This window comes from Cryptomeria japonica, chromosome 4, assembly GCF_030272615.1.
Source record: "Cryptomeria japonica chromosome 4, Sugi_1.0, whole genome shotgun sequence".
Lineage (NCBI taxonomy): Eukaryota > Viridiplantae > Streptophyta > Pinopsida > Cupressales > Cupressaceae > Cryptomeria > Cryptomeria japonica.
In genome coordinates this window covers 247,043,857-247,071,731 of record NC_081408.1, presented here as the reverse complement: position 1 = coordinate 247,071,731, position 27,875 = coordinate 247,043,857, and the positions used below count along the sequence as shown (strand labels likewise).

At 33.9% G+C, this 27,875-nt stretch overlaps 1 protein-coding gene across 1 annotated transcript; it reads right to left on the bottom strand.

Annotated features, from left to right (window-relative positions):
* Window positions 1–6,765: 6,765 nt before the first annotated feature.
* LOC131045626 (probable xyloglucan endotransglucosylase/hydrolase protein 5) lies at window positions 6,766–10,787 on the bottom strand. The gene is made up of 4 exons (XM_057979226.2): window positions 10,596–10,787; window positions 10,386–10,486; window positions 9,403–9,596; window positions 6,766–7,190 (listed from the first exon to the last, which is right to left on the bottom strand). The coding sequence occupies exons 1-4, from the start codon at window positions 10,729–10,731 to the stop codon at window positions 6,785–6,787; spliced, it is 837 nt and encodes a 278-aa protein (XP_057835209.2). The 5' UTR covers window positions 10,732–10,787; the 3' UTR covers window positions 6,766–6,784.
* Between the last annotated feature and the right edge of the window lie 17,088 nt (window positions 10,788–27,875).

The window sequence follows — 27,875 nt, the reverse complement described above, 5'->3', positions numbered from 1 at the left end:
ATGAAGTTGATGCATAGATTCTAGATGCTCATGCATAGTTGCTAATTGATTCATCTATTGATGAAGTTGAGAAAACCTTTGGTACTGCTAAGAAGAAAAAGCAAGAGGTTGAAACCGAGTTTAACCAGAAGAAGAGGGAGAAGCAGCAGTGCAAGGCAAGCAAGTTTGTGGAATAGGTATCTTAGGACATCAAGGCATTAATTGATGTTATTCCAAAAAAAGGAAGGAAGAGGAAAGAACCGAAGATTTTTATTGAATCTATTCCATCAGAATCTGGATTTGATGATGACACACCCTTAGCATTCAAGAGGGTATTGAGGAAGAAAATTGAAGAGACTAAGGTGGAAGCAAAGAAGCAACCAGTTAGGAAAGTTACAATCAGGGTACCGACACAGAAATGAACTCCAAAGGAAACACCCTTTGCCCCATCCAGTATTGGAAGAAGAAAGAAGATGGATGACACTAATCTTGCACTTGTATATGGTAATGTAACTATTATTCCACCCAAGACTTATGCAGAATTAGTAGATGAAATAACTAAGGATGGTATGTTGAAAAATGTACAATTCTATTGTGAGAATTTAGATAATGATGAACAAAGAGAAGTTGAGGAAGTAGTTTTGTTGTATCTGGGTATATATAAGAAAGCCTTGTTAGAAATTGAAAATCAAATACCGACACAGTTATATGACAAAGTAGAAGCTAGAAGATTATCAACAATGGAGGAGGACACGCATATAAAGATTCAAGAGTTGTTATCTACTTGTGCAACTATTATTCCAGAGGAGTTGGATAGGACTCTTGAGATTGTAGATAGGAAAATCTTTCACAGCAAGCACATGATAGTCAGTCTTATGTTAGGTAGGGTTAATGAGATAGTCAAGGAGACCCACAAGGCATGGGTTCAATTCTTTGCATCAAAACCTGGTTTTTATTCTTCACCCAAAGCTAAAACTGATACTACAGACATCTCAATTGAAGGGAAAGGTAAAGGTATAATGGGTACCACATCTACAATTTTGAAAAATATTAAGATATTGGATATAGAGCTCCCAATAGAAACTAATGTACAGGCAAATATTTAGATACCGACAATATCAGAGAGTGTACAAGTTACTAATGTTGAGGACAATAGTCCTTTGGATCCAAATGTACAGGTTGACGACACAGTTCATAAGGAGGAATCGACTGTAACTGTTACTGCACCAAGTGGCGAAGCCACCAATGCAAGAGAGGAAGCTGTAAAAGTTAAACCATCAGAGGGGAAGAAAGGGGAATCCGACAGGGAACTAATAGTGAGCCTATCATTGTTGTCAATTGACGCCTCGCAGGTTGAACAAAAAATCATTACCGAGATGAGTTCTATTGAACTCATGATGATGGTTGCACAAAAGATGATGAAGGAAGGATCTATGGACAAATGAGTTATTGATCAATCTATCACTGTTTTGCAGACTTGTCAGGTGGAGTACAAATTTGACAAAGAAGCAAGCCCATCTGGCAAGCTTAAAGTAATCACAAAACACATTTCAAATGACTTTCAATCTTTACTACAGATAGCAAACATACAGGCGCTGGAAAGGTTTACATAGGCTAAGAGAGAAACATTTGATCAGATGATTGAGTCGAAGAAGAAGGAGATTAATGATAAGTTGAAGTTATTTGATAATACATTAAGGCAGTGTACTAATATCTATAGAGTATGTTGTAACATAGGTTTACTTTCAACAGATTTAGATAAAAGGATTAAGGATACTCAGGAGGAGATTGTAGGTATAGTCAATTCTTTTGATGGTTCATATTACTTGACTACATCTATTGATGGTCAAATTTTGATTTGGGGAGCTCAAGTTTCAACTGTTGAGAGGGATAAAGCTAAAATCATAAGGAGAGCCAGAGGTCTTAAAGGATTGGTGAGTCCCCAGTTGGATTCATTAAGTGTACATAAGAAGGAGTGTATTGATATGGTTGGTAAGCCCACATCGACATAACTTAAGGATAAGGAGTCATGTGCCCATATGCTTAATGGACTTGTATCTATTTCTGACACACTCAAATCAGGTTGGGATACCTATCTAGAGCTTTTGGAGAAAGCCTATTCTGAAATTTTCAAACATATTTAGCTTCGATAAGGTATTTTGGGACATTCTTTGTACAGTATTTCATTTTTCGTGCTGGTTTTTGTTATTTTTGGCATTGATGTCAAAGGGGGAGTCTAGGTGAAAAATATATTCTTGGCATCGGGAGATATGGTGGTATAGAGTATTTTATATTGATCATGATCTCAGATGGATATTCAGCTCAGGGGGAGCACTCTCAGGATGAAATCGACAAATGGAAACCATTATCATTTTTCACATGAGTGTTGCCATCAATGCCAAAGGGGGAGATTGTTGGCAATTGACACTCAATTGATTGGTTTCAATATGTTTTCATTGATGGCAACATGTTCCGACTTCATATTTTGGTTTGGTTGATTACCGACATACACTTCACTGGCACCGACATGTATCTTCACCAGTTGGAAGGAAATCTTTGGTTACTGACATTGCAGGCCAACATGGTTCACATTCAGGTTATCGGTATTGGAGGCTGACATAATTTTGGGAGATCCGACAATCGGCAATTGATTTTGATATTTATGTATATATGTTATTGAGCTGACATAAGGCATGATGGATTGTGAGGGTATATAGGTCAGTTGATTAGATAATTTTGTAATGTGTAAGGTATGATGAAATGTGTAAGGATAGGAGAATGTGATAATGGTTTGTAATGCGAAGTTTATGTAAGAGGTTATTCCAGTAAGGGTTTAGGGTTTGAGACCAGAACAGACAGAGCTTAACCGGAACTGTATTCAGGCATAGAAGATGTTGTCTTTGTAGTTCACTCAATTCTCTAGATTGTAGTTTGGATTTGTATGTAGTCAATGAGGCTCCTTTTGTGATTGAGCAATGTGCTCTAGGTTGTAAGCCTTCCTGCAAGTGCAGGCCCCTATATTTTGTAATATCTTTTCATATGGCCAGTGGATTGATATTATGGGTCACAAATCCCACCATGGTTTTTCCTCTTTGAGGTTTTCCACGTATAATTCTCCGTGTTATGGTATTCATTTGTGTGATTGGCTTATTGGTTGCTTTACTTCTTTCAATCTTATATGTACCGATATACCGGTTGGTGAATGCATGTTTTAATAAGGTTAAAATTGATCGTTCCAGTAGAACACTGATTCACCCCCCTTCTCAGTGTTCTTGGATTCCAACAAAAGTAGCCATATAAATAGAAATGGTACTAGTGATCCACCAAAGTGGAGCAAGTTTGTGAGGATCTTAGAGACAAGCAACCCCTCCTGAATTTCCATGAGCCCCAATACACCGACACTAACCTCTTACCCAAAATATAGAGGCCATATTAAACATAGCATCTATAGACAGTTTGGTCTCCTAGATGAAAATATATCACAATAAGATAGCAATAATGAGACACAAATCAATAATATAAGAACATCACATAACACAAGATCTAAATGGAGAAACTTTTGTAGAAAAAAATCCACTAAAAAGAGAGGTCAAATTTGCATTATCTACAAATAAATGTGATTACAATACATTTACTTCCATTCTCCTCTTTTCCTCCAACATGGAAACACATGTGCATATTGTGAATAACCTCCTTATGCCTCCCACCTAGTCTTGCTCCTACAGAGTAACTCTACTTTTGAAACTATTCCTCTCCAATTTCTAGATTGAAAGGGATACTTATATAGAATGACAAGAGCTTTAAAACTACCAAACAAGACATCCAAGGAAGACTTTTCATTCCAAGTATCCTCGACCCTTTGATTGCCTCCAAGAAATGTGAAAGGACATTGATTTTGACTCCAACATCTTCCCTCCAACTTAGGAACCCAAACATGGAAGATAATCATTATATTTAATGAAATAAATGGTCGAATACCAAGATACACCTCTCTTCCAAAAAACCACTTGTAGAAGCCCAAAGGTCACTTATTTGTCACTTCCAATGTCATTAATTATCCCATTCTAGGACACGTGGGTAAAATAATATTAAATAATTGCATTCACAACCCACCTTTACTATTGCTAGTGGAACCCATCACCCCTTATGAATGTATAACAAACAATAGCGAGAATAAATATTACAAATTATTATCTCAATACACCTTAAATGGGCCTTCAAACACTTTTCAAAGATGTTGGAACCATGTCATAGGATTTACAAGGTAGATGTCACCTTAATTAACAACACACTTGTGTGCTAAGTTTGGTTTCTTCTCCAATCCTTATTTACCATCATTTAGTCTCATCTAGACACACACTTGCCTATATTAAGCATATCTTAGACAAGTGCTTGCACTTATTCCCACACATTTACCTCATAATTGCCTATATTTTAATGTATCTATTCCTAATCTCGAGGTCTCAAATTTCTTGTCCCGTCTCAATTCGATGATGTATGGTTTCAATCCTTCATACCACAATATAGGCTCCAAATTTATTTTTTTACCATTTAAAATTGCTAATTCTTATCTTATTTCACTAATTGTTGAAAACCAAATATTAACATATTTGTATAACTATTCATCACGCCTTGGTATTTAAAAAGATTGATTTGTGCATTTAATCATATGGGATGAACACCTTAAAATCCTAAGTAATGAAAATAGAAGTACTTTTCTAGGAATATTTCAATTTGGATAACCAAAAGAAACTATAATCTTCAAAAAATTCATCCAGGATATTTGTAGGCTTGAGAATGTTGTCTTCCACATTCATATATGGTTGTAAAGCCAATCTAATCAAGGGCGTCAACTTTGGACATCACAAGCCTTGTGATCTAATGATCTCACTCAGGTATTTTCAAAATTGTCATTCCTTTAAGGACATCCTTCAAGATGGGTGACTAAAGTCTTGGGCCTCATTGAGAGATGAATTTGATCTCCCTGCTTCTAATTGGAGAACTTACACTATTCTTAGAGATGCTTGTACTCATATGTGCCTTCCTAGGGTTTTCTCTTTGGATGAGGAGAGATTCCTATGTTATAAAGGGTTTGATGAAATTGTTTTAATGAAAACTAATGCTAAATTGATTTATAATTCTCTATGCAGTAATGTTGATTTAATTGAGCATCTTAGCCATATATGACAGGTGAATTTGAATAGTAAAAAGTGGTATGATATCTTCTCTAGATTATGGAATAATAGTATAGAGCCTAAGAAGGCTTGTTTTAAGTGGTTACTACTTTTGCAAAGGTTACCTTATAAAGATTACAATAGTAGTAATGATCTTTGTAGTGTAACTTGAACATATCAAGCATTTTTTTTTATTATTTCATTGCTTAAGAGATTTGGAATCATTTTTGTTTTAACATGAGAGGATGTCATATAACATTGTTTTCTCTGAGAATGTGTTTGGTTTTGTCTCAAATATGAATAAGGAATGTAACCTCTTTTGGCTTTATTTTCTAGTGAAATTTTATGGCAAATCTGGAAATCGAGGAATGTGGACAAATTTCAAGGGGGTAAAAGGATCCTTACAGAGTTTTGAAAGAGATTCATTTCTCTTAATGTTGCTATGCAAATTTTTGTCACCCTGAACATCTCAAGGTTCAAATTCAAGAAGCTATTGGAGGATGGAGCAGTTAGAGTCAACTCTTTTGAGGTCTCATATTGTCACACCTGGGCATATACTAGAGAGGATTACAAACCTTCTGTGCAAGGATTACAAGAATTTGTGAAAGAATATAATGAAGAGAAATGGGATTAAGAGAAACTCAAAGGAAAGAAGCCCATGGAAGCTGAAAACATGACCAGGAAAAAGGGAACTAGGTATTACATAATTCAAGGAGAATGCTCAGCTATGGAGGTGATTAACTCCAATGAGGAAATCTCAGCCATTGATCCCCCCCATTGGATGGAGGGGTCTAAACTAGTATAGTGAAATCAAGAATTACTAATGGCAATGTTAGGAAAGTTGAATAGTTTTTGGCAAAAACTATGCAACATAAGAACAAATGTTTTATATTGTTATATATCATTTTGTAGTCCTAGATACTTCGTATGTGTATAGTTGATAGCGTTCATACAATGATAATGCCTTGTGTGACCATGATGTCATGATTTTTTTATTCTTGTTGGTGACAACTTGGTGTTGTCTTAACTTTCTCGCACATGGATGTTTATGCACATTTACAGTTTATCTTTAATATTAAAAAAATTGTCAGTCCTTATGCAGTAATGACCATCATTATTTGGGGTGACATCATTTTCGATAATCCACATTGTCATGTATTAATCCCACATATTATAAAATGATTTCATATATCAAGTCATTTCTATACAAAGTAAAATTAATCACACACAATATAAATTCAACTTGAAGAAATTTTATGACTATTCACAATCTAAAACATTCCTCAAATTACAAACATTAAATTTTATACCATTAATGAATAAAATCTATATAACATTAACATTTAATTTTCATCATTATTTAAAAAATTATATGCCCAACCCCATCTTCTCGTTTGATTTTCAAGCATTTATTATAATGATTTATATCTAAGGAACTGCATTTATATCTAAAGGTATTTCTTCCTGTCCTTCAAAGTTGAGAATAGTTGACATTTTTACTTTACTCAATTATAAAAGAAAAAAAAAATCTTGACAACGAATCCCATAATTTACACCAATATCAAGATTTTACAAAATCATATTCCAAAGGTTATCATATGGGATACAGGGTATGAATCAAATCCGGCGATTTAGGGGTTTATGGCACACTCAATGGGAACACTTGAAAACCTTCCAGACTTATCTTTGCAGTAGTCATAAAACATATAATTCTTCTGAACCCATCCGAGTTTATTGAGCTGGTCTTGACTGAGGCCCTCAAATTCTGGTTGCTCCCACCAATGCCCAACACAGGGTGAAGGTGAAGGTGAAGGTGAAGGTGAAGCAGATGTTACACACCTATCCACTTCAAAAGCTTGAAAAGATGCAATGAAAGGAGCTTTGCTCCAATCTATTTTCACTTTTCCGCCATTGGTGGCCCAGTTTTCCCCACTCCAGAGGGTGGAAATGATTTTCATGGGTCGATTCTTAGGATATGGGATGCCCAAAGATTCGTTACTTTTGAAAGCGCGAATGGGAATTGAATCCACTCCAAATCTGTTTAAAAAGTTTAGAATGACATCAGATACAATTATGCAATCATTTGCAGTCAGAACTCTGAAAGACATGTTTGATTCATTATATACGGAGAATTGAACATGATGGGAAAATCTTTTATACAGATAACTTGGGAAAAAATTGAAAAAGATATATTTTTTATTAGAGAATCATTATAAATCAGAAGAGGGTTTTGAAAGAGCAATAAGTTATGGTCAACCCATCAATTGTTTGGTAGGGATGTGGCCTCTATTTGCACAGAGGCCCTCAAATTTATGAAACATCAAATAAAATGGGAAAAACAAACACAAACTGATGCTCTGCAAAAAGGATTAGAAAATCTGTTTGATGGCAACACATACAAGAGCACAAGAAACAAACGTTAGTGTTAGCAACAAAAGATTATCCTAAACAGGCATATCAAGAGAGATATTAAGCATGAAATAGAAAGCATATAAACATAGAATGAAATAGCTAATCAAGATGCTCATAGTTGCTCCTCCCTTGTTCCTCTCCTCTCCAAGTCCCAAATGAGTGTAGCTCTCAGCTTTTAGCACTAGCCATGGATGCCATATGGAGATTCAAGATAGTTGAATATGATAAGCAAATACTATGCAAGAGTAGATAGTGATGCTATGAAAAAGCTCTATGCTAATGCCAGTATAACAACAATACTCTAAATGCTTCTCTTTGCTTGAGGAGAAGGGTTCTATTTATAGAAAAAATGGGGAAATGAAGGGTTAAGATTGAATGGTTTAATCAAGGGCCAAGCTTGAAAGTTGGGGATCCATGTGCACAATTGACACCAATAAAATGGTGACAAGTGTCAACATAGGATTGGGTTGAGAGAGGAGGTTGGAGGCATTAAAGGCCTGAGAAGACCTCATGGTTATCTAGAAGGTAAGGGTCAAGTCTAAATTAAGATTACCCATTGGATTTAAGAGTTAATGCAAGGATAAACCTTTGTGCAAATGTTTAAGAGATAATCATGGTCAAAGCATTAATGGCCTGATGAGACCTTTGGGTTGGGTAGAGGTTGAGTCAAAACAAATGTTTTAACCATGTGGGAGGGTTTGAGGTAACCATTAATGGTTATTGGAGACTTTGGGGATTAAGTGGTTGAAGGTTGAAAGCCTTCAATGGTTATCAAAGACTTTGAGCCATTTAGTGGTTGAAGGTTGGAAGCTTTCAAAGGTTATCCAAGACTTTGAGGGTTAATTTGTTGAACACACAAAGCATTAATTGCTTTTCAAAGACTTTGGAGTCTTTGAGAAGTGACTCCAATTTGCTTAGGAATGTGACAATATTTAGGGGATGGATTAGGCTAATTAGGAAGGGGTTAGAAGAATCTAGAAGGGGATTAGATTTTGCAAGTGGATTTGGTGGGTGAGGGAAAATAGGATTTTATTAAAATAAAAATTCATTTATTTCAATAAATGTGTGCAAGTTGTATTTGGATAAATATTCAAATAAATATTAATTTATTTAAATGAGAAAAAGGAAGATAAAGCATTAAAATGCTTGAAGACTTTGAGGGGAACCATTAAAGGCTTGAAGACTTTAAGGAAAACCATTAAAGTCTTAAGAAGACTATAGAAGGAAGCCATCAAGTTTGAAGACTTTAAAGCCATCAAGTTTGAATACTTTAAGGGAAACCATTAAAGGTTTCAAGTGGGTGAGGATAAATAGGATTTTAAATAAATAATTTATTTAAAATAGTTGTGCAACTTGCTTTTGTAGGAAAATACAAGTGGGTGGAGGATAAAGGTGATTTAAATAAATTATTTATTTAAAATAATTGTGCAACTTGCTTTTGTAGGCAAATACAAGTGGGTGGAGGATAAAGGTGATTTAAATAAATGATTTATTTATTTAAATGTGAGAGGTGGGATTTTGGGGGATTTAAATAAATATTAATTTATTTAAATGTGAGAGAAGATTTAATTAAATAAATATGATTTATTTATTTAATTAATGGTCTGAATTTGGTTAAGTGAATTAAATCAAATAAATTGAATAATTTATTTAATTAATAGGAGAATAGGGTTAAGATGAATTAATTAAATATTAATTTAATTAATTATTAATTGATGGTTAAATAATCAAATAAATACTAAGTATTCATTTAATTAAGTGGACAGATTTATGTGACTACACAAACAATTTCAACATTTAGAACGACAGGAGCAAAGATGCTATAACAATAACATACACAATCTGCTTTTGGTTCCATAGAATTGAGTAGTTATGGAAATCTATTGATGGGTCAAACCAGAGTCGAATTCTTTGCTCTCTGTTTCCAACTCCATTCACAAAAATGTTGGTCTGCAAATGATATCCCTTTCCTGGCAGGTTTCCCAAAAATTCGAAGTCGAATTCATCATGAGATGATGAATCTGATGACATCTGATGCAAGATGCAAATGCAAACATTAATTATCTCAATGGTTAATTTGGTCCTAATTAAACCAGCTGAATTGTTGAATTCCAACTGTCATTATAAGGCTAACCATCTAGGGATCAACCAAACTCTATTGAAATTTGGGTGTTCATTTAAATTTGTTGCAATGTATTAGAAATTGTCATGAAGGAACATTTTAGCAGGTAATTATATTCCTGGTTTCTGATAATATGGATTTCTTTAAGCAGGTTTTAAAAAAAGCGATTTCTTCAAAAAGTATCCATTAAGTATGCCTGTGAACACAAGAAAATTGGTGATTTTTTTTCTGATTTAAATTATATTGAAATGTTTTTAAAAAATCAATGTTTTAATCATACTTCATATTTAGAAACAATGCAACAAAGCTTAATCCAGAAAAAAACATCAATCTGTTATAAACTGTGCAAACATCATATTTCTGTGATCACAAGTAAATTATTAACAAAGAAGAAAAGTTGTAAGAAATGAAGGAATGTGAATGATGTTGTAAATCAGTGCTGTAAATGAAGGAAAGATTTATATCAGATAGGTTAAAGTTTTTTCTTAGACATGAAAAATATCTAAAAGGAATTGTCAAGTCAACAGCTGGGTAGTTTTTATCACTGGAAAAACTAATGAATATTTGTATAGAAGACTCTAGTCTGCAGGTAAGCTGTCCATAGTTGCTTTCTCATTCTTTTCTATGTAGTGATAATCTCTGTAAATTGATATGGAATACTACTAAAAACTTTCAGGTTCTGAGACTTGCTTACATACATAATATGCAGTGACTGTTCCTGCAGAATTTCCAGCTATGAGCTTAATTTTCATGTTAAAGCTTCCAAACAGGTAATTATTTTTTGAGGTGAAACCAGAACCTGAAACAACCATTGAAAGACAATCTCAGTTTCAAGTCATAAACTTTATGAAAACATTGTCCAATACAATATGCAACCTGCTTGATTGGTACAATGCTAAGTGGAATACCTGAAGCTTTGTCCAAAGAGAGCTCTACTGTCTGTTCATTATTGAACAATTTAACATGGTCATTTCCCCATGAGACATCAAAGCTGTCATTGAAGGTGGAGCATTCTCCTTGTGACAAAAAGTGTACAATCAGCATGAATACTAAACAGGCATAGCATCCACCTATTTTTAAAATTAAAAGCTTCAGACAAGTCTTACTCTTCATTGCAGATGCTGGAAGGCAAATATTTCTTGTTGCCTTCCCTTACTAGACATATAGGGAATAGATTCTGACAGAGCCCCAATGTCTTATGTTTCTATATACTGTTCAACATGCCATACTATTGATGGAGGTTGTACAAATAGTAAATAGAGTGACGTTTAAAAGGAACTATCAATGCAGGTGACATTTAAGGTCGCAACTGTAATCATATTCTTTTTCAATGCTGGAATCCATTCCACTTATGATTGTCAAACAGTCTAAATACTTAAATGAGTATAACTTTTGGGAAAGCAGACAACATATTCTTTATGGTCGGTTTTGTAAGTATTGAATCTCAAAGACGCCATGCTGAATAGTTTACTACAGTACAAAATTTGCATGGCCTATTATGCTCTATCAAATTCAGAGATGCACTTGCCAGTTGTAACATGTTTAAGACTTAAGAGGGAAGGACTTAGAAATGGGCCTGACTTAACTATACTTGTCATTTTGTGTGCATGAGGTGAAAGTTGCATTCTCACAGAAGGAGCTCCCAAATTTGACTCACCACATCTTGTACCAGTCTCCAAATACATTCTTTATTTTCCCAAAATTACCAACTTACAGGATTGTTACTTGGAATTGCTTTAAGAGGAAAGGGCTGATCAATCAATAATAACATTTATACATATATACATAAATGTGGGGCTGAGATAAGTTCTAGATTTGATTACAAAATTTTATTGAATTTAAGCTATAGTATGAATACTCTAGTACGATTCTGTCTATGAAATGCCAATTCAGTGATCAACATAAGGAGTGTCCGAAAGGGTTGAAGGATGTAGTATTCTTTTCATCTCAATCTGCAGTGGTCTAGGTTTGGGTATGCAGTGGTCTATAGCTTTGGGTATGTGTGTTGGTTATAAGTGCATCTTTTACCATTAAAAAATGTACCAGACTTAACAAAAGTTTCACCTTATATTTTAAAAGAGATTTTACCTTATATTTTAAAAGAGATTTACAGAATTCATGAGATCTTAATAATTTAGACTGTCAAATATTTATGATTAAAGACATAAAATTTCTACAATCTATAATATTAATTTGGTACATTTTATAATTTGATAAAAAAAAATCACATAATCTAATTAAAAAAAAAACTAAACAATTTTTTCTTTCTTCAATAATTTTATAACCACTTGAAGAATATAGGGGAAGCATACCAGTAGTCATTATAGCTAATTTTGTGCACCCATATATCTTACACGGTGCATTGGATTTTGATGATATTTTTTTTGGTTGTCTCCTTATGCGACTTAATTGCTTATAACTATTGTTCTGGCTTCTGAATAGTAACAATGTACGCTGTAGGATCCGTTATGCGCGCAAGGGTCAAAAAGTGGTAATTTCAAAGTATTGCTTAATACCTACTTAAAGATGCACTACAACCACCTCAAATATGGCCATTACTTACACACATATGTCCTAGTAGTGGTGCTCTATGGATACCATAAAGTTACACAACTGCTTCAATTAAAGTGCATTAATTCTATCTATTGGGGGTAAAGTGAGTGGCTATTGGTACATATGAAATTTATTAATGGACTTTTAGTTATATTTTTTTGATTTCTTTATAATTAGTAATTAGAGTGTTGAATAAGCAAAAAATGAATGGTATTTGTGCTCTTCCCCTAAACAACTATCTCTGTAACTGGGATAGAAGTCTCTGAACCATACTAGTACAATGAATGAGTTTGGTGTTGACTTATATCTATGAACAATTGTCAGAACTGATTTTCTTGTAGTTGTATGTAAAAATGTTCAAATAGTCCAAGTTTCATAAAACTGGGTCCCATAATTTAACCAGGACAGCATTTTCATGTTCCTCTGTCGGGCAATCAAATGATTTTTTCTTTTTGGCTTAATACAATTAACAGTTTTGTTTCTGAGATGGTCATTTGCCATTGGCTTTAGAAGAATGGTTAGCCATCCAAAGAATCATAAAATGAAGAAAGTTATTTGTACGTGTGAGATAGTTGTTTCCAAATTTTATTCGATTAGAACAGATTGCCACTGGCCCATACCTAATATGATATGTAAGGCTTTCTGTCGTACATTTAACGAGCATTAGAGGTCTTGGAGAGTATGAACTTATTTTCTTCGTAGAATTGGTGGTTTGATGAGATATAATAATTCTAAACTAGGTAGAGGGTTCAGTAGTTTCACAGGTTTATTTTGTGAGTATATACTGGTCAAAATCTTTTTAATATAATTGGGATAAAAGATTTTTAAAAATGATATTTTTATCTAATAGAAGAGTCTTAAATTATCAATTAAATATTTGAATACATCTAATTTAATGAAACAATGTTTGTGATTATGGTATTACTTAAATTTTAATTTAATCAAACAGTACGGTAGATCTATGATTAATGTTCCAAATCTAATCTACCTCTATCAATCATTCTTGGGTTGCAATCAAATGAAATTTGATTAGATCATTCTAGCTTCTTTTTTAAGATCCATGGATCAAGCCCCTATAACATCATTTGGAAGACTTGATATTTTGTCTCACAATGTCTAACCTAATTTGATTAGTCCCTTACACATGGTTTAAGCTTTGTTACTTCTTCCATCTAGTGGAACCAGTTGATTCAACAAGATAACAAACCTCTTGGTATCATTAATAAGTTTAAGTGGCAAACACCTCTTTAAAAAAACATCATCCAAGTGTTTTGAGAAATGTGGAATCCAATTGACTTGAAATGAGAATCTTTGTAATAGCTCAAGCTTCAATTCATCCCATTCACTTGAATAAACAGAGAATTCTAGACATTCAAAGGCTCATCCCATCTAACCTTCTTTATCTTGTAATCCACTTCTTTTCACTCCAGCTTTGTCAAAGATGGAAGATGACTTCAACATCTAGTTTTTGCCCCTCCTTCCCTCCAACCCCTTCTCGTTTTGTCTCAACACTAAATTGAACATCTAAATTCAAATAGACAAAATAAAATAAACTTAATCTTCGAATTTGACAGTCTAAAACTGAATACTAGCAAGCCCAACTCATTGTGTGGCAAATCCTTCACATCGAGTCACTCATTAGTATCCACCTCAAATTTCTTTATTCCTTCCCCAAACTAAATGTCTATCCAACATGTCTTTTAGTTATTCCTCATGTCTTCACTAATTGCCCTCTTCCCTCATTCATGGTCTTGGAACTCTGCTCTTTTGGACTTATTTCATCCTCACAATGTGATCACAAATGCTTAACCAAAAAAAACTTTTTTCAAATTTCATAGTTCATTTATACGTTGAAACTCAAATCCTTATTGCTATCATGTCACACCAGATGGCAAATCTGTCTATAGCGCTTAAAGAACAACTAAAGGTCGATAAGGACTTGGAAAGACAAGTCAAGAATTCCTCCAACTGGCATTGGAGGGAAGCATGATATGATATGGACTCCAAGATTGCTCGGATCGAGAAGGATCTACCCAACTCAATACCACCTCCTGTACGTTGCGTAATGAAGGAAAAAACAACAGACCTAACTTCCAACAACAACATAAATGAGGTGCAAGTCAAGATCAATCGAATTGCCACTAATGCTGGCCTACATACGGAATGGACTATTGTTGATTAATTCCTGCTTTAAAGTCTTTTGATATATGTTGCTCTCAATGCACATTGTCAAACTTCTCTTTGTTCAGCGTTCCTATAAGTATTACTATGAGAATTTGTTAGTTCTACAGAGCATGCCACAACAAGTTTCTCTATTTATAAGATTGTTCCATTTTATTCATTATAGCATGTGTTGTTTGTGTTAGCAGTCTTATAGCAATTAAGCACATGTTGTAGAGGAGGGGAGCTTATTCGTGCACATCCTAATTTCGAAGGTCTACTGGACTTTCGAGTCAATTATTTTAAACATGTGGACCTCCAAGTCTTTAATTAGGAAAAAATCTTTAAATTTATTTTTTTAAGACTATTTGCCACATGTAACACAATTATTTGTCCAAGATGTCAACAATTTGCCATTGTGGTTACCTGTGTGGGCCCACCCCCACAACATACGTGGTGAATCATTTGAAATGGACTTTGTGGCCACATGCCATTCCATCACTTTGCCACCTTTTAATCCTACTTGCAATCATTTATCGACCATCATCACTCTACACTCTTTCTTGCAATAGCATTAACTTTGCATCCCTTCTCCTTACGTCTACCACAATGTGAATTAATCTTGAGCATACATTCATTGAACGCTCCTACCTCCTTGCCAATTGAGCCAACTTTCATTCCTTTCATTTTTGTATCTTCTTGACTCTTTCAAACATTAGGCACTGGAACGTGTTCACTTAGGGTCTCTGCAAGTTAACCTTTCACTCCAAAACATGCTCACTTTGGACACCAATTGAAGATCCCTTCCACTTTGATGATGGCGACACAAAGGTTGTTCGACACCTTGACTCTGTTCCGTCTTGTGTAGGTAAATGCTAGTAAGTGTTCTCATTTGCTTGTCCATTTTGGTGTACATTTTGGTTATCGTTGTCATTTTCTTACGCCTTTTTTGCATTTACTTCCATCGGGTTTTGGCTTGCAAGTATGGACCTGGACCTTGAATAGCCACCCAACATTCACAACTCTACTTTATCGACCCATTGTGTTCAACCTAGATGAGGATTCAATCCTCACTAAGATACACCAGTCTCCATTTGTCATTTTATTGTTATTATTTGTTGGTGTAAATAATTATTCATCATGGATATTATTACACTTTACTTAAGTTTACTTAGGTACATGCATTTAATAGTAGTTTGGGTATGAGACACTTGGGTGTTTGGGTCACATTGGGATAGTGTGTGTAGGAGAATTTCCACCTTTTATGGTGTTGATCTTATCTTGTTGTTACATTCCACCTCATGTGGAATATTATATTATTTCTCCGACCTACCCACACCTATTTCCTACCTACCCTTGTTTCTTATTGAGCCACATGTCATGTTTGTGTGCTCACATATCCATATTGTCTTGCCTATATAAGCAGGCTCATCTACATTGTTTGTACGAGCATTCATTGAACATCTTGTAATGATCTAGTTGATCATATTTTGCATCTTGATAGAATACAGTTTATTCCTATCAATATTTTTCTCTCTTATTTGTGCTTTTCATTGCCTCTAGATCTTGGCAAACTCTCACATGGTATCAGAGCCATTAGAGTGTCATTGGTTTGCCAATTGAGATAAATTTGATGCTATTTGGGGTTTGCATTTTGGAGCTTTTTATTGCAGGTTATTATTGAAGCTTGATGGGTCAAATATGAGGTTACCATTGGATTGAGGAGGTCCAAGAAAGTCAGTTTTTTCTTTTGTTTCATCCAAATCAGACTTCGGAAGCGAAATTTAGAGGCATTTGACGTTTGAAGCTACAACGAAAATTTTCGAGAAATTATAATTTTGCAGGCAATTTTCAAATAGCGACATCTCACTCATCTAGACTCCTTTTTACGAGCAATTTTTTTTTGTTTTGGGGTAGAATTTCGTGATCTATACAGTGGTGCAAGATTTTTCTGTTTTTCAGATACAGGTTTTTCAGAAATCGTGAAATCCTGATTTTTACATCTTTGGAGGCTTCGTTCGGGCTCATATGGACTCATTTTCAGGTGTCATTTTTTTTGGAAGTGCATAATTTTTTGTCTACTTTCATAATCTGCCATTAGTTTGCAGTGATTGTGAGTAGAAACAATACCTTCAATATTTAGTCATTTTTTTGGCCTATTTTGTACTTGTATTTTGCTTGGATCTCAGTTTAGATCATTAGCAGTATTTGTTGAAGTCTCTTATATCTCATTTTGAGAAGTTGTAAAATTGAAATCAGAAGTCCACTTTGCCATTATTCATAAGTGCCAACATGATCTTTTTATGGGGGGTCAGTTGTTCATTTATATCTCTTGGTGAAATTCCATTTGGAGGCATCTTCATCTGCAATAATCTACAAGGCTTCTTTGTTGGTGGCATCATTTTCATGTTTCCACATTTGAATATTTTATCATGATGTATGCTCTTGCTTGAGTGATTTTGTACTCGCACTATCATAAAGTGCCACACCTCTTTGTATCTTGTCATTGTTGACATATTTGATGTAATCCTTTTGTACACGTAGATTAAGAATATCTTGTGAGACTTGGTGCATGGCTCTAGTTGAGACTTAGATTGTACATATTTGTGCATGGCTCCCGTGATACTTAGATTGTACTAGTATTTTTGCCATTCATGAGTATCCAGATGATGCTCAAAGCAAGTTGTCTCCATGCTTGATCTTCTTTTTGTTGCAGCGAGTGATTCATCGTCATCGACATGGTACCTGGTTTTGTCACACTTTGACATTATTGGTGCAACATTGGCTCCCTTTCTTCCTTACGGGGAGGTATTTTGGTCATCATTATTGGACCATCTTTGCAGGAGATTCGACATTGAGGGGGAGATTCATGGTCTCTTCTCTCTTATGGGGGGATATATTTTGTTCTTCTCATTAATCATTGAGAGCATTGTGTGCTTTCATCATCTCTCTTTTGGGGAAGGGTTTTTTCCCACTAGGTTTTTCTCTCTTTCTTTGTTTATGGGATATTGCATTTGCATTTGTACCTGGGTACCTAACATGGCCTCGTAGCTGGGACCCATCTTGCATTGATTAGTTGCATTGTAGACTTTAGTGCATTCCCCTAGGTTGCACTTAAGGGGGTGTTGGTGTAAATAATTATTCGTCATGGATATTATTACACTTTACTTAAGTTTACTTAGGTACATGCATTTAATAGTAGTTTGGGTATGGACACTTGATTGTTTGGGTCACATTGGGATAGTGTGTGTACGAGAATTTCCACCTTTTATGGTGTTGATCTTATCTTGTTGTTACATTCCACCTCATGTGGAATATTATATTGTTTCTCCTACCTACCCAAACCTATTTCCTACCTACCCTTGTTTTTTATTGAGCCACATGTCATGTTTGTGTGCTCACATATCCATATTGCCTTGCCTATATAAGAAGGCTCATCTACATTGTTTGTACAAGCATTCATTGAACATCTTGTAATGATCTAGTTGATCATATTTTGCATCTTGATAGAACACAATTTATTCCTATCAATATTTTGTTCTCTCTTATTTGTGCTTTTCATTGCCTCTAGATCTTGGAAAATTCTCACATGGTATCAGAGCCATTAGAGTGTCATTGGTTTGCCAATTGAGATAAATTTGATGCTATTTGGGGTTTGCATTTTGGAGCTTTCTATTACAGGTTATTATTGAAGTTTGACGGGTCAAATCTGAGGTTACCATTGGATTGAGGAGGTCCAAGAAAGTTAGTTTTTCCTTTTGTTTCATCCAAATCGGACTTCGGAGGCTAAATTTAGAGGCATTTGAAGTTTGAAGCTGCAACGAAAATTTTCAAGAAATTATAATTTTGCAGGCAATTTTCAAATAGCGATATCTCACTCATCCAATTTTTTTTTGTTTTGGGGTAGAATTTCATGATCTGTATAGTGGTGCAAGATTTTTTTGTTTTTCAGATACAGATTTTTTGAAAATGGTGAAATCCTGATTTTTACATCTTTGGAGGCTTCGTTCAGGCTCATATGAACTCATTTTCATGTGCAGTTTTTTTGAAAGTGCATAATTTTTTGTCTACTTTCATAATCTGCCATTAGTTTGCAGTGATTGTGAGTAGAATCTGTACTTTCAATATTTGGTCATTTTTTTGGCCTATTTCGTACTTGTATTTTGCTTGGATCTCAGTTTAGATCATTAGCAGTATTTGTTGAAGTCTCTTATATCTCATTTTGAGAAGTTGTAAAATTGAAATCAGAAGTCCATTTTTCCATTATTTGTAAGTGCCAACATGATCTTTTTATGGGGGGTCAGTTGTTCATTTATATCTCTTGGTGAAATTCCATTAAGAGGCATCTTCATCTGCAATAATTTACAGGGCTTCTTTGTTGGTGGCATCATTTTCATGTTTCCACATTTGAATATTTTATCATGATGTATTATCTTGCTTGAGCAATTTTGTACTCACACTATCATAAAGTGCCACACCTCTTTGTATCTTGTCATTGTTGACATATTTGATGTAATCCTTTTGTACACGTAGATTAATAATATCTTGTGAGGCTTGGTGCATGGCTCCAGTTGAGACTTAGATTGTACATATTTGTGCATGGCTCCCATGAGACTTAGATTGTACCAGTATTTCTGACATTTACGACTATCCAGATGATGCTCAAAGCAGGTTGTGTCCATGCCTGATCTTCTTTTTGTTGTAGCAAGTGATTCATCGTCATCGACATGGTACCTGGTTTTGTCATACTTTGACATTATTGGTGCAACATTGGCTCCCTTTCTTCCTTATGGGGAGGTATTTTGGTCATCATTATTGGACCATCTTTGCCGGAGATTCGACATTGAGGGGGAGATTCATGGTCTCTTCTCTCTTATGGGGGGATATATTTTGTTCTTCTCATTAATCATTGAGAGCATTGTGTGCTTCATCATCTCTCTTTTGGGGAAGGGTTTTTTCCCATTGGGTTTTTCTCTCTTTCTTCGTTTATGAGAGATTGCATTTTCATTTGTACATGGGTAGCTAACATGGCCTCGTAGCTGGGACCCATCTTGCATTGCTTAGTTGCATTGTAGACTTTAGTGCATTCCCCTAAGTTGCACTTAAGGGGGGGTGTTGGTGTAAATAATTATTCATCATGGATATTATTACACTTTACTTAAGTTTACTTAGGTACATGCATTTAATAGTAGTTTGGGTATGAGACACTTGGGTGTTTGGGTCACATTGGGATAGTGTGTGTACGAGAATTTCCACCTTTTATGGTGTTGATCTTATCTTGTTGTTACATTCCACCTCATGTGGAATATTATATTGTTTCTCCTACCTACCCACACCTATTTTCTACCTACCCTTGTTTCTTATTGAGCCACATGTCATGTTTGTGTGCTCACATATCCATATTGCCTTGCCTATATAAGCAGGCTCATTTGCATTGTTTTTACGGGCATTCATTGAACATCTTGTAATGATCTAGTTGATCATATTTTGCATCTTGATAGAATACAGTTTATTCCTATCAATATTTTGTTCTCTCTTATTTGTGCTTTCCATTGCCTCTAGATCTTGACAAATTCTCACATTATTATTATTATTTTATTGGTTTTGTATAATCAATAACTATGATGTTCTCTAAAATTGTGGCCACTTGTCTATTGTGGTTTTTGTGGGTACCTCATATGTAAGTTGGGTGTTTATGAACAATAAAATTTGTGTTCATAAACACACAAATCTCTAATGAGAATCACAATCTTTTGTTCAAGCATCATTGGCATTTTGTTACTGGATAATGAAATGTGTTAAAAATAAATGCCGTTGTGGATATGCTAATAGGTTTTTTATGTTAATAACACAAGTTCTCTGACATTTGTTTTGTTGTTTATAATTAAAAAAAAATTGTTAAAAGTCACTATTAGAATGTGAGCATTGCAAATATGTTAAGGGTTTTTACAATGTGTATGATTTTACAACATCACAAAATAGAAGAAGGGTTATAAAAGATGATTGGGGTTTTTGAGGGTTTTATCAGCCAATATCAATTTTCTTTGTCACCTTTAATAGGGTTTTTCCATTTAAAGATAGTAAAAAGAACAAGACATATTAGTCTAAAAATTATTGTAAGTTGACAATTTTGTAGTATCTTCAGTCTCATCATTACTTAAATTATGTCAACTAAATTTTTTGTTCGGTTGTGCATTATTTCATATACAAGTACTATGATGGTTTATTCCGTGATTTACTTGGCCTAAATTGCATTTTACTTTAATTGTTATATGTTATATATATTTGTGTCATACTTGGCATTGAAAGTTTGAAACGCCTCATAAGACTATTTTTCCCTATTGTTTCCTCTACACAATATTTGCGTCCATCTCAATGCCTTTGCACATTGTTATGATGGTTTGTTTGATGTCAACATGACCTAATTTGTCTCTTATTTGTACCATTATATAATATATGTGCATCATATTTAGCCTATTTTGTCTTCAAAAGGACTATCACTTATAGCATATGTTGGTATACTATTATTAGTTTTTACTATTGCAATTGGGTTGTTGAGATTTAGCCTATCTATATAATTGGAAATTAATTTATTTTCATTATTTGTAAAGTTAATACAACCCTAAAGAATACTTCATGATGGTTAACCTCTCTTTAGGCCCATAGAATCATTCCTAGCAAATGCAAGAATGATTCTATGAATATTCTTTTTTGATCATACAATATACTCTTTTGACTGTAGAAAACAAGAATCCTAGAAACTTCCTAATTGTTGTCTATACGTATGCACTATTGCATGTCATTTTGGCATGGATGTCTTATGGCTATCATGTCATTCGTGGTTAACACCCTTGTCATACCTTGCTTCTCTCCAAATAGCCGTGTTTAGCTATCATGATCTGATTTTCATAAATTGTTATCTATCTTCATTTCTATTATAATTTTTTATAAATTGTTATCTGTCTTGATTTTTATACATTCTATTATTGTTCTCACCATAGTCATTTCTATAATATTGTCGTTAGACCTTTACTTTGTCATCAATAATATAAATGGAAGATAAAAATAGTCAGATTCAAGAGTCTTTGTAAAGTCAAAACCCTTATGAGAACTCTTGTAGTTTTAGCAAACATGTTCACTGTTAAGTATGTCTAAAGACAACTAAAATTTTGTCATTGACTATCCCTAATGATGTTGGTGTCTTCACAATTGTTGGCATGCCAAAACTCTGCCACCCTTTAGTCCAACTTGCAAGTGATTTACCACCCAACATCACCCTACACTCTTTCTTATAGTGGCATTAACTTTGTGTCTCTTCCCCTTATGTCCACTGCATTTTGCACAAAACTTGAGCATTCCTTCATTGAATGTGTAAGTAGATATCTATTTATATATTCATTGAATGTGTAAGTATATTTCTATTTATATATTTGTTTACATTTATTCTTAGTTTTTTCTTATCATACTTACACAAATTCTACCATACTACAATTTTCAGGTTAGATATATCTTCTTCAGATCTAAATTTGCAAACATTTTTTTACTGTATGTATAATGTCAATGTTGTTCCTTGTTTTCTATGCATGTATATGTGTTTACTCTGTATGTGAATGCAATTTGAAAATGTTACCCATTATGTATTGGTTTAGTTTGTTCTTCATTACAATCGCAGGTTAACAATCCTCCTTTGCATATATGTATACAAATAGAGAAATTTATATAGCTCTACAAACTTCCGCTTGCTCTTATTTTGAGTAATAGGTTTTATAGTCTTAGCTTGTTAAATTATTATGTTCTATTTTTTCATCCCTTTGATTTTATTTTCCATTCATATCTATGTATGTATGCATGTGAAAACACACACACACACACACACACACACACACACACACACACACACACACACACACACACACACACACATACACACACACACACACACACACATGTATGTATGTATGCATGTGTACATTCAAAGATATAAGTATACATATGTGTGTATGTGTGTGTAACCATTTTTCATTTGTTTTGTTGGTAGTTTGTGTTAAATTTATGAATTTGTTCTATAATGTGTTTGTTTGACAGTTATGCAAGCTTGTAGGGAGAAGGGCCTATACATGCACACCCTATTTTCAAAGGTCCATAATACATCCCACGTGGAACTCTAATTAGAATGACATGCTGCCATGTAGGAAATTTAGTTTGCAAATTACCAAGAGCCTTTTTTTAATAATGCTATATGCCATGTGTAATATGATGATTAGCCAAGGTGTCAACAATTTGCTAATTTGGGGACATACACATATGTATAGCTATACATACATACATACATACATACATACATACACTTATTTGAACAAACACTCACAAATTTAGTGAACATCATTGTTAAAAATTTACAGGATACATGAAAAATATTTGTATATATATATATATGCATATGGATATATATGTACGTATGCATATCTATATGTATATGTATATATAACCAAACCAATTTAAATAATTGGGTAATTATGAGATTGAACAAACCATCACCATTCTTAAGATTGTAAATTAGTACAAATTTGTGTATGTATAAATGTATGCGTATATGTGTGTGTGTGTGTGTGTGTGTGTGTGTGTGTGTGTGTGTGTGTGTGTGTGTGTGTGTGTGTGTGTGTGTGTGTGTGTGTGTGTGTGTGTGTGTGTGTGTGTGTGTGTGTGTGTGTGTGTGTGTGTGTGTGTGTGTGTGTGTGTGTGTGTGTGTGTATGTATATGTGTGTGTATGTATGTATATATATGTGTCTGTGTATGTATATGCATGCATACATATAGATATACATACACATATACATATACATATACATATACATATTTATATACATGCATATGTATATGTATATGTATATTTATATACATATTTATATGTATGAACAAGACCATTTGAAGTATGATGATGTAAATGTGGCTAACAGTGTTGTGTACATGCATATATGATCTAATGTCATAATCTTAATCTTTACTTTGTTTACATTTGCCCTTAAATTCTTCACATCTACCTCAAATTCTTTACATATGCCATTAATTTTAATGTAATTAGAAATACTTTGAGAATACATTGTTCTTGTTCACTTTTATCTTACCTTCTCATTTTCTATTCCATTAGTGTTGAATCCTTTTTTGCACTTAGCACCTCAAGCTATTTACATCTTTCCTTGCGATTAAGTGCACCAAGATGCCAGACAAAAAGGAGGGTATAAGTGACCACTATTTTTCTTCTTCTTTTGAAATCATCTAATCTTGAATTTGGAGGAGCAATTTGAGAATTGTTCACTCAAAATCTGAAGATACCAAAATAACATGAATCACATTACTTTGAATCTAGTTTCTAAACTATCAATTTTTCTTGAAAATGGATAAGATTAAGAGGGTCAAATTCGTTGCGCACACAAAAGTGTTCCTATTTTTTTTTAGCAAAACATAAAATAGTGTCTGGTGTGCACCCCCCAATTTTTTAGTTTCATTTATAATTTTGAAAAACTCATTGGTAGGAATATAGTTAAGAGTGAGCACTAGAAGTTGTGTATTTTTTTTGTAATTTTTTGTTGTTCAATATTTTTTTTTAATGGTTTTTTTGAAGTTGATGCATCTTGAAATTCGAATCATCGAGCATGCATGTCAAATAAATTTTTCAAAAATAATAAAAAATGTAATTGTAGCATTGTAAATTATACCCCTTTATTAGTGCGTCCAATTTCACACTCTCCTAGCACCTATTTTAGTATTTCCCTTTCCTCTTTGCATTATGTGACCTTTATTGATTTAAATTACTATTTAATTTAATATTATGGGTCTTATTCTACTTTATTACATCATCACACTTTTATTTGGGCCCTTAATTCTAAGTGTGCCCTTTATCATTTTATCTTGCTTTATCTTTAATTCTACCTTAATTTCAACTCTCAAAGCATATTTAGCATACCTATGCATTATGGTTTGAGCCATTGAGCTGTATTCAACATTAGATCCCTATTATCTTGCATCCCTAGAAATTCAAAAAAAAGTTGATAGGACCAGGTCAATGGGATTCACCTTGCTCCCACACTTTTTTCTTTGAATTTCAGGAGGATAATTTGGCGGTCTTTTCTAATTCAACTCCTATTCTGTGCGAAAACACATGAATTCTAAGTTGTCCTAATGATGATTTTAATTATGAAATCTCTATATAAGGCATCCCTCTCAATTCATTTTCACAATTACATCTTATGCTAACATTATCATCAATTCAAGAGCAATTCTTCTTCCTCAAGAGTAGAAAGGATTCAAAGAGCATCAAACTACATCAAGGGATCTTCAATTTATGTTTTATCTATAATTTCATGATGAATTTTATGTGATTTATCATATTATTGAATCAAAACATGGAGGACTTATCCTAAGAACATTGCATCACCTATTGAAGGTATAATCATCTACATTCAAGCATTACGATTCCAATTCTTGCCTCTACCCTTAAAAGGCATGCTTTCAATTCTATTTCTATTTCAATTAGGGTTAATTCCAAACTCAAGACAAACGTTTATCCACAACCCTATGTCTTTCCTTTTGTGTGTAGATATAGGTACCTAATAGAGCCGAAAGACCTCAGACAACATCAGGAGCCCAACATAGACCCGTTCCTAGAATTTGGACCTAATTTGCTTTGGGGGTTGCCCCTATTTAGACCACGACACTAGGGGCGCCCCTATCCTTAGTGTTCTTCATCAAATTTTGTAGATAGATCCCAGACAACTTCAAATTCCATATTATTTGACAACAACTTAGAAGACTAAGGCGTTGGGTGCCTTGGTCCTACTAGATCAACATCAGATTTTAGTAATAGGTGCACAATCAGATTCACTATCTATTTCTATGTTAGTTACAACATTTTTGATTATCTGTTAGTCATTTACAATAGCTTAAGTTTTTACTTTCTTCATACCTTAATCATAGTTTGCATCACTTCAACATATCTCCATAGTTCATTCACTTTCCATAGCAATGAAGGAATAACAACCCTAGAAGTATCACTTGGATCTCTTTTACAGGAGTTAGTCAAATACAATCACTCCTCTAGGTGATTGGGTAAGTGCACCAAGATGGTGAACAAAAAAGTGGCCACCATATAAAAAATAAAAAATGAACAGAACTCGATCAGGTTATGGTCAGGAAAATCCGAACAGTAACCCAATCAGGTTATTTGTTTTTTAAAAAACCTGATCAGGTTATTTTTTTTTTTTAAACCTGATTGAGTATTTTAATTTTTAAAACTCGATTGAGTTTTTTAACTTAAAAAACCCGATTGCATTTTTCTGATTACAATTTTCTTATGAAAAGTAGACTGGGACCATTCAACCCACGACCTCCACCAAAAATGCTAAAAAACTAACCTATATCGCGCAAAGCCCGATCGTGATTTTAGCTTTATAAGCCAAATCAAGATGCCACATCATCACAGAGGTGAGTTTATGATTCACTTGTGCATTTTTATTGTTTTTTATTTAAAATTTTACTTTACATTTTTAGTTTTTGATTATTTGATTTGATTTTTAAAATTTGATATTAGATGCTCAACAAAACAATCCCCCTCAACAAAATATGCCCCCTAATCCTTCTATCCTCTAATAAATGCTTCCTAAACCACACAAGAGGATTTACTAGATTGTCTGGCACAAAATAGAATAACCATTTGCAACCTAGTGTCTAGACTGAAGGCATCAAAACACCAACACCATGCAAACCTTGCCAAAGCCCTAGAAGTAATGGTGGATAGTGTTGAAAAAGTTTCAAAATAAGTGACTAAATGGAATACATATAAAAATTCATGTCACAACTATTATTTACAATGTCTCTCATATGATGCAATAAAAAAATAAAGAGATAATCAAAACACAAATATGGGCTCTTTTCATTGATCCCCGAACCCAAGAGACCCTACCTCTTAATTCAAAGAGGTTTCGTATACATTGGTGCAATCATATGGCCATGAAAACACAATTTCGAGATAGGTGGTTGATGGTCTTTGACCAACCTCTTTGCAATAACCTTCAGGTGACTTTTGATTTTTTAGAGAAAACTATAATGTAAGTTCATCCTTAATGAGATCCCTAATTATTTTGATATGAGGAAGTTCCAAGGTAGAGGTCTAGAGGCTTTGCCCAAGATAGACAAGGGGTTCGACGGGTACAAAACCCCCATAACCGGGCTCCACTAGCTATAAAACCCTTTGTGCACATGATGCTCCCTACAACCTTGAAGGAGTCTATAGAGATGAAGACTCTTTAGGCAACTGCCACACAAACTAACACCATCATATAGCATGGGACATAATTATCACATTCTCTTGGCCCAATTGATGGTGTAAGAGCACATGATGGTGCAACAACAAATGATGGTGCTGCAACTAGACTATCTACTTCTAATGTGCCTAGCAATCACTGGTGCATCACTTGCTATGATGTATGCCATGTGATAGATACCATTGTATGTGTAGATGGTTTGAGCTACCATGAGTGCACACATTGTGGGGCTAGTTGTGAGGTCAACGGACCAAATGATGTGGCCCTCACAGATGATCTAATGTAGAAGGTCTTTGCTAGTCAAGCATGTTGATTTGAATTTATAATATTTTATTTATTAAATACTTTAAATTTCCAAATGTAAATAGATTTTTAATTATATTTAAAACTAAACTAATGCAAACATTATGCATTTCAGGATGTAGCAGATTTTTGGTACGTCATCCACCACACTTGCCACATTTCATGCACCTGTACCTTCATCAAAGGTACATTTTTTATAATTCATGTCAACATAGAATAAGACCTTGAATTCAAATTAATGTTTTATAATGTATCTTTGTGTGGGGTTTGATAGGTGTTGACTGTGGACCAAACTTCATAGATTAATGATGCCACCATTATGTCCTTTTCATTTGTCCTATAAAGTTATACAATATTCTTCTTTGTACACATCTTGTTTATAATTTGTATTGAATACACATCTCATTTGAATTGTGATTAGTTAACTTTATGCTAACATTATATGTTGGTGTATATTAATTGTGTTACTCTTTTAGGGTACCTGATCACATGTGGCTGAGATTTCTCCTTTGCAAAGGTCATTCTCAAGGATGACTAATTAGAAAAAGGTAATTGAGCATAATTTTAATCAAGATATGATAGTTTTAAGAGCTCACATGATTTATTATAGCTTGATTTATATTTATTTTTTCAAATTATTATGATTATACACGTTCATCTAGATTGATGGAGTTTAAGAATTTTTGTCTTGTACATGCACATTGACAACTAGGATCATTTACAACAATCATGAACGTACTTGATGATGTATTGGAAGAAGAGATGTAAGAAGTATATGTTTTATTTATTTTTTCAATTTCACATGTGATTATATGCACATGTACATTCATTGTATTACAATCTTATCATTTT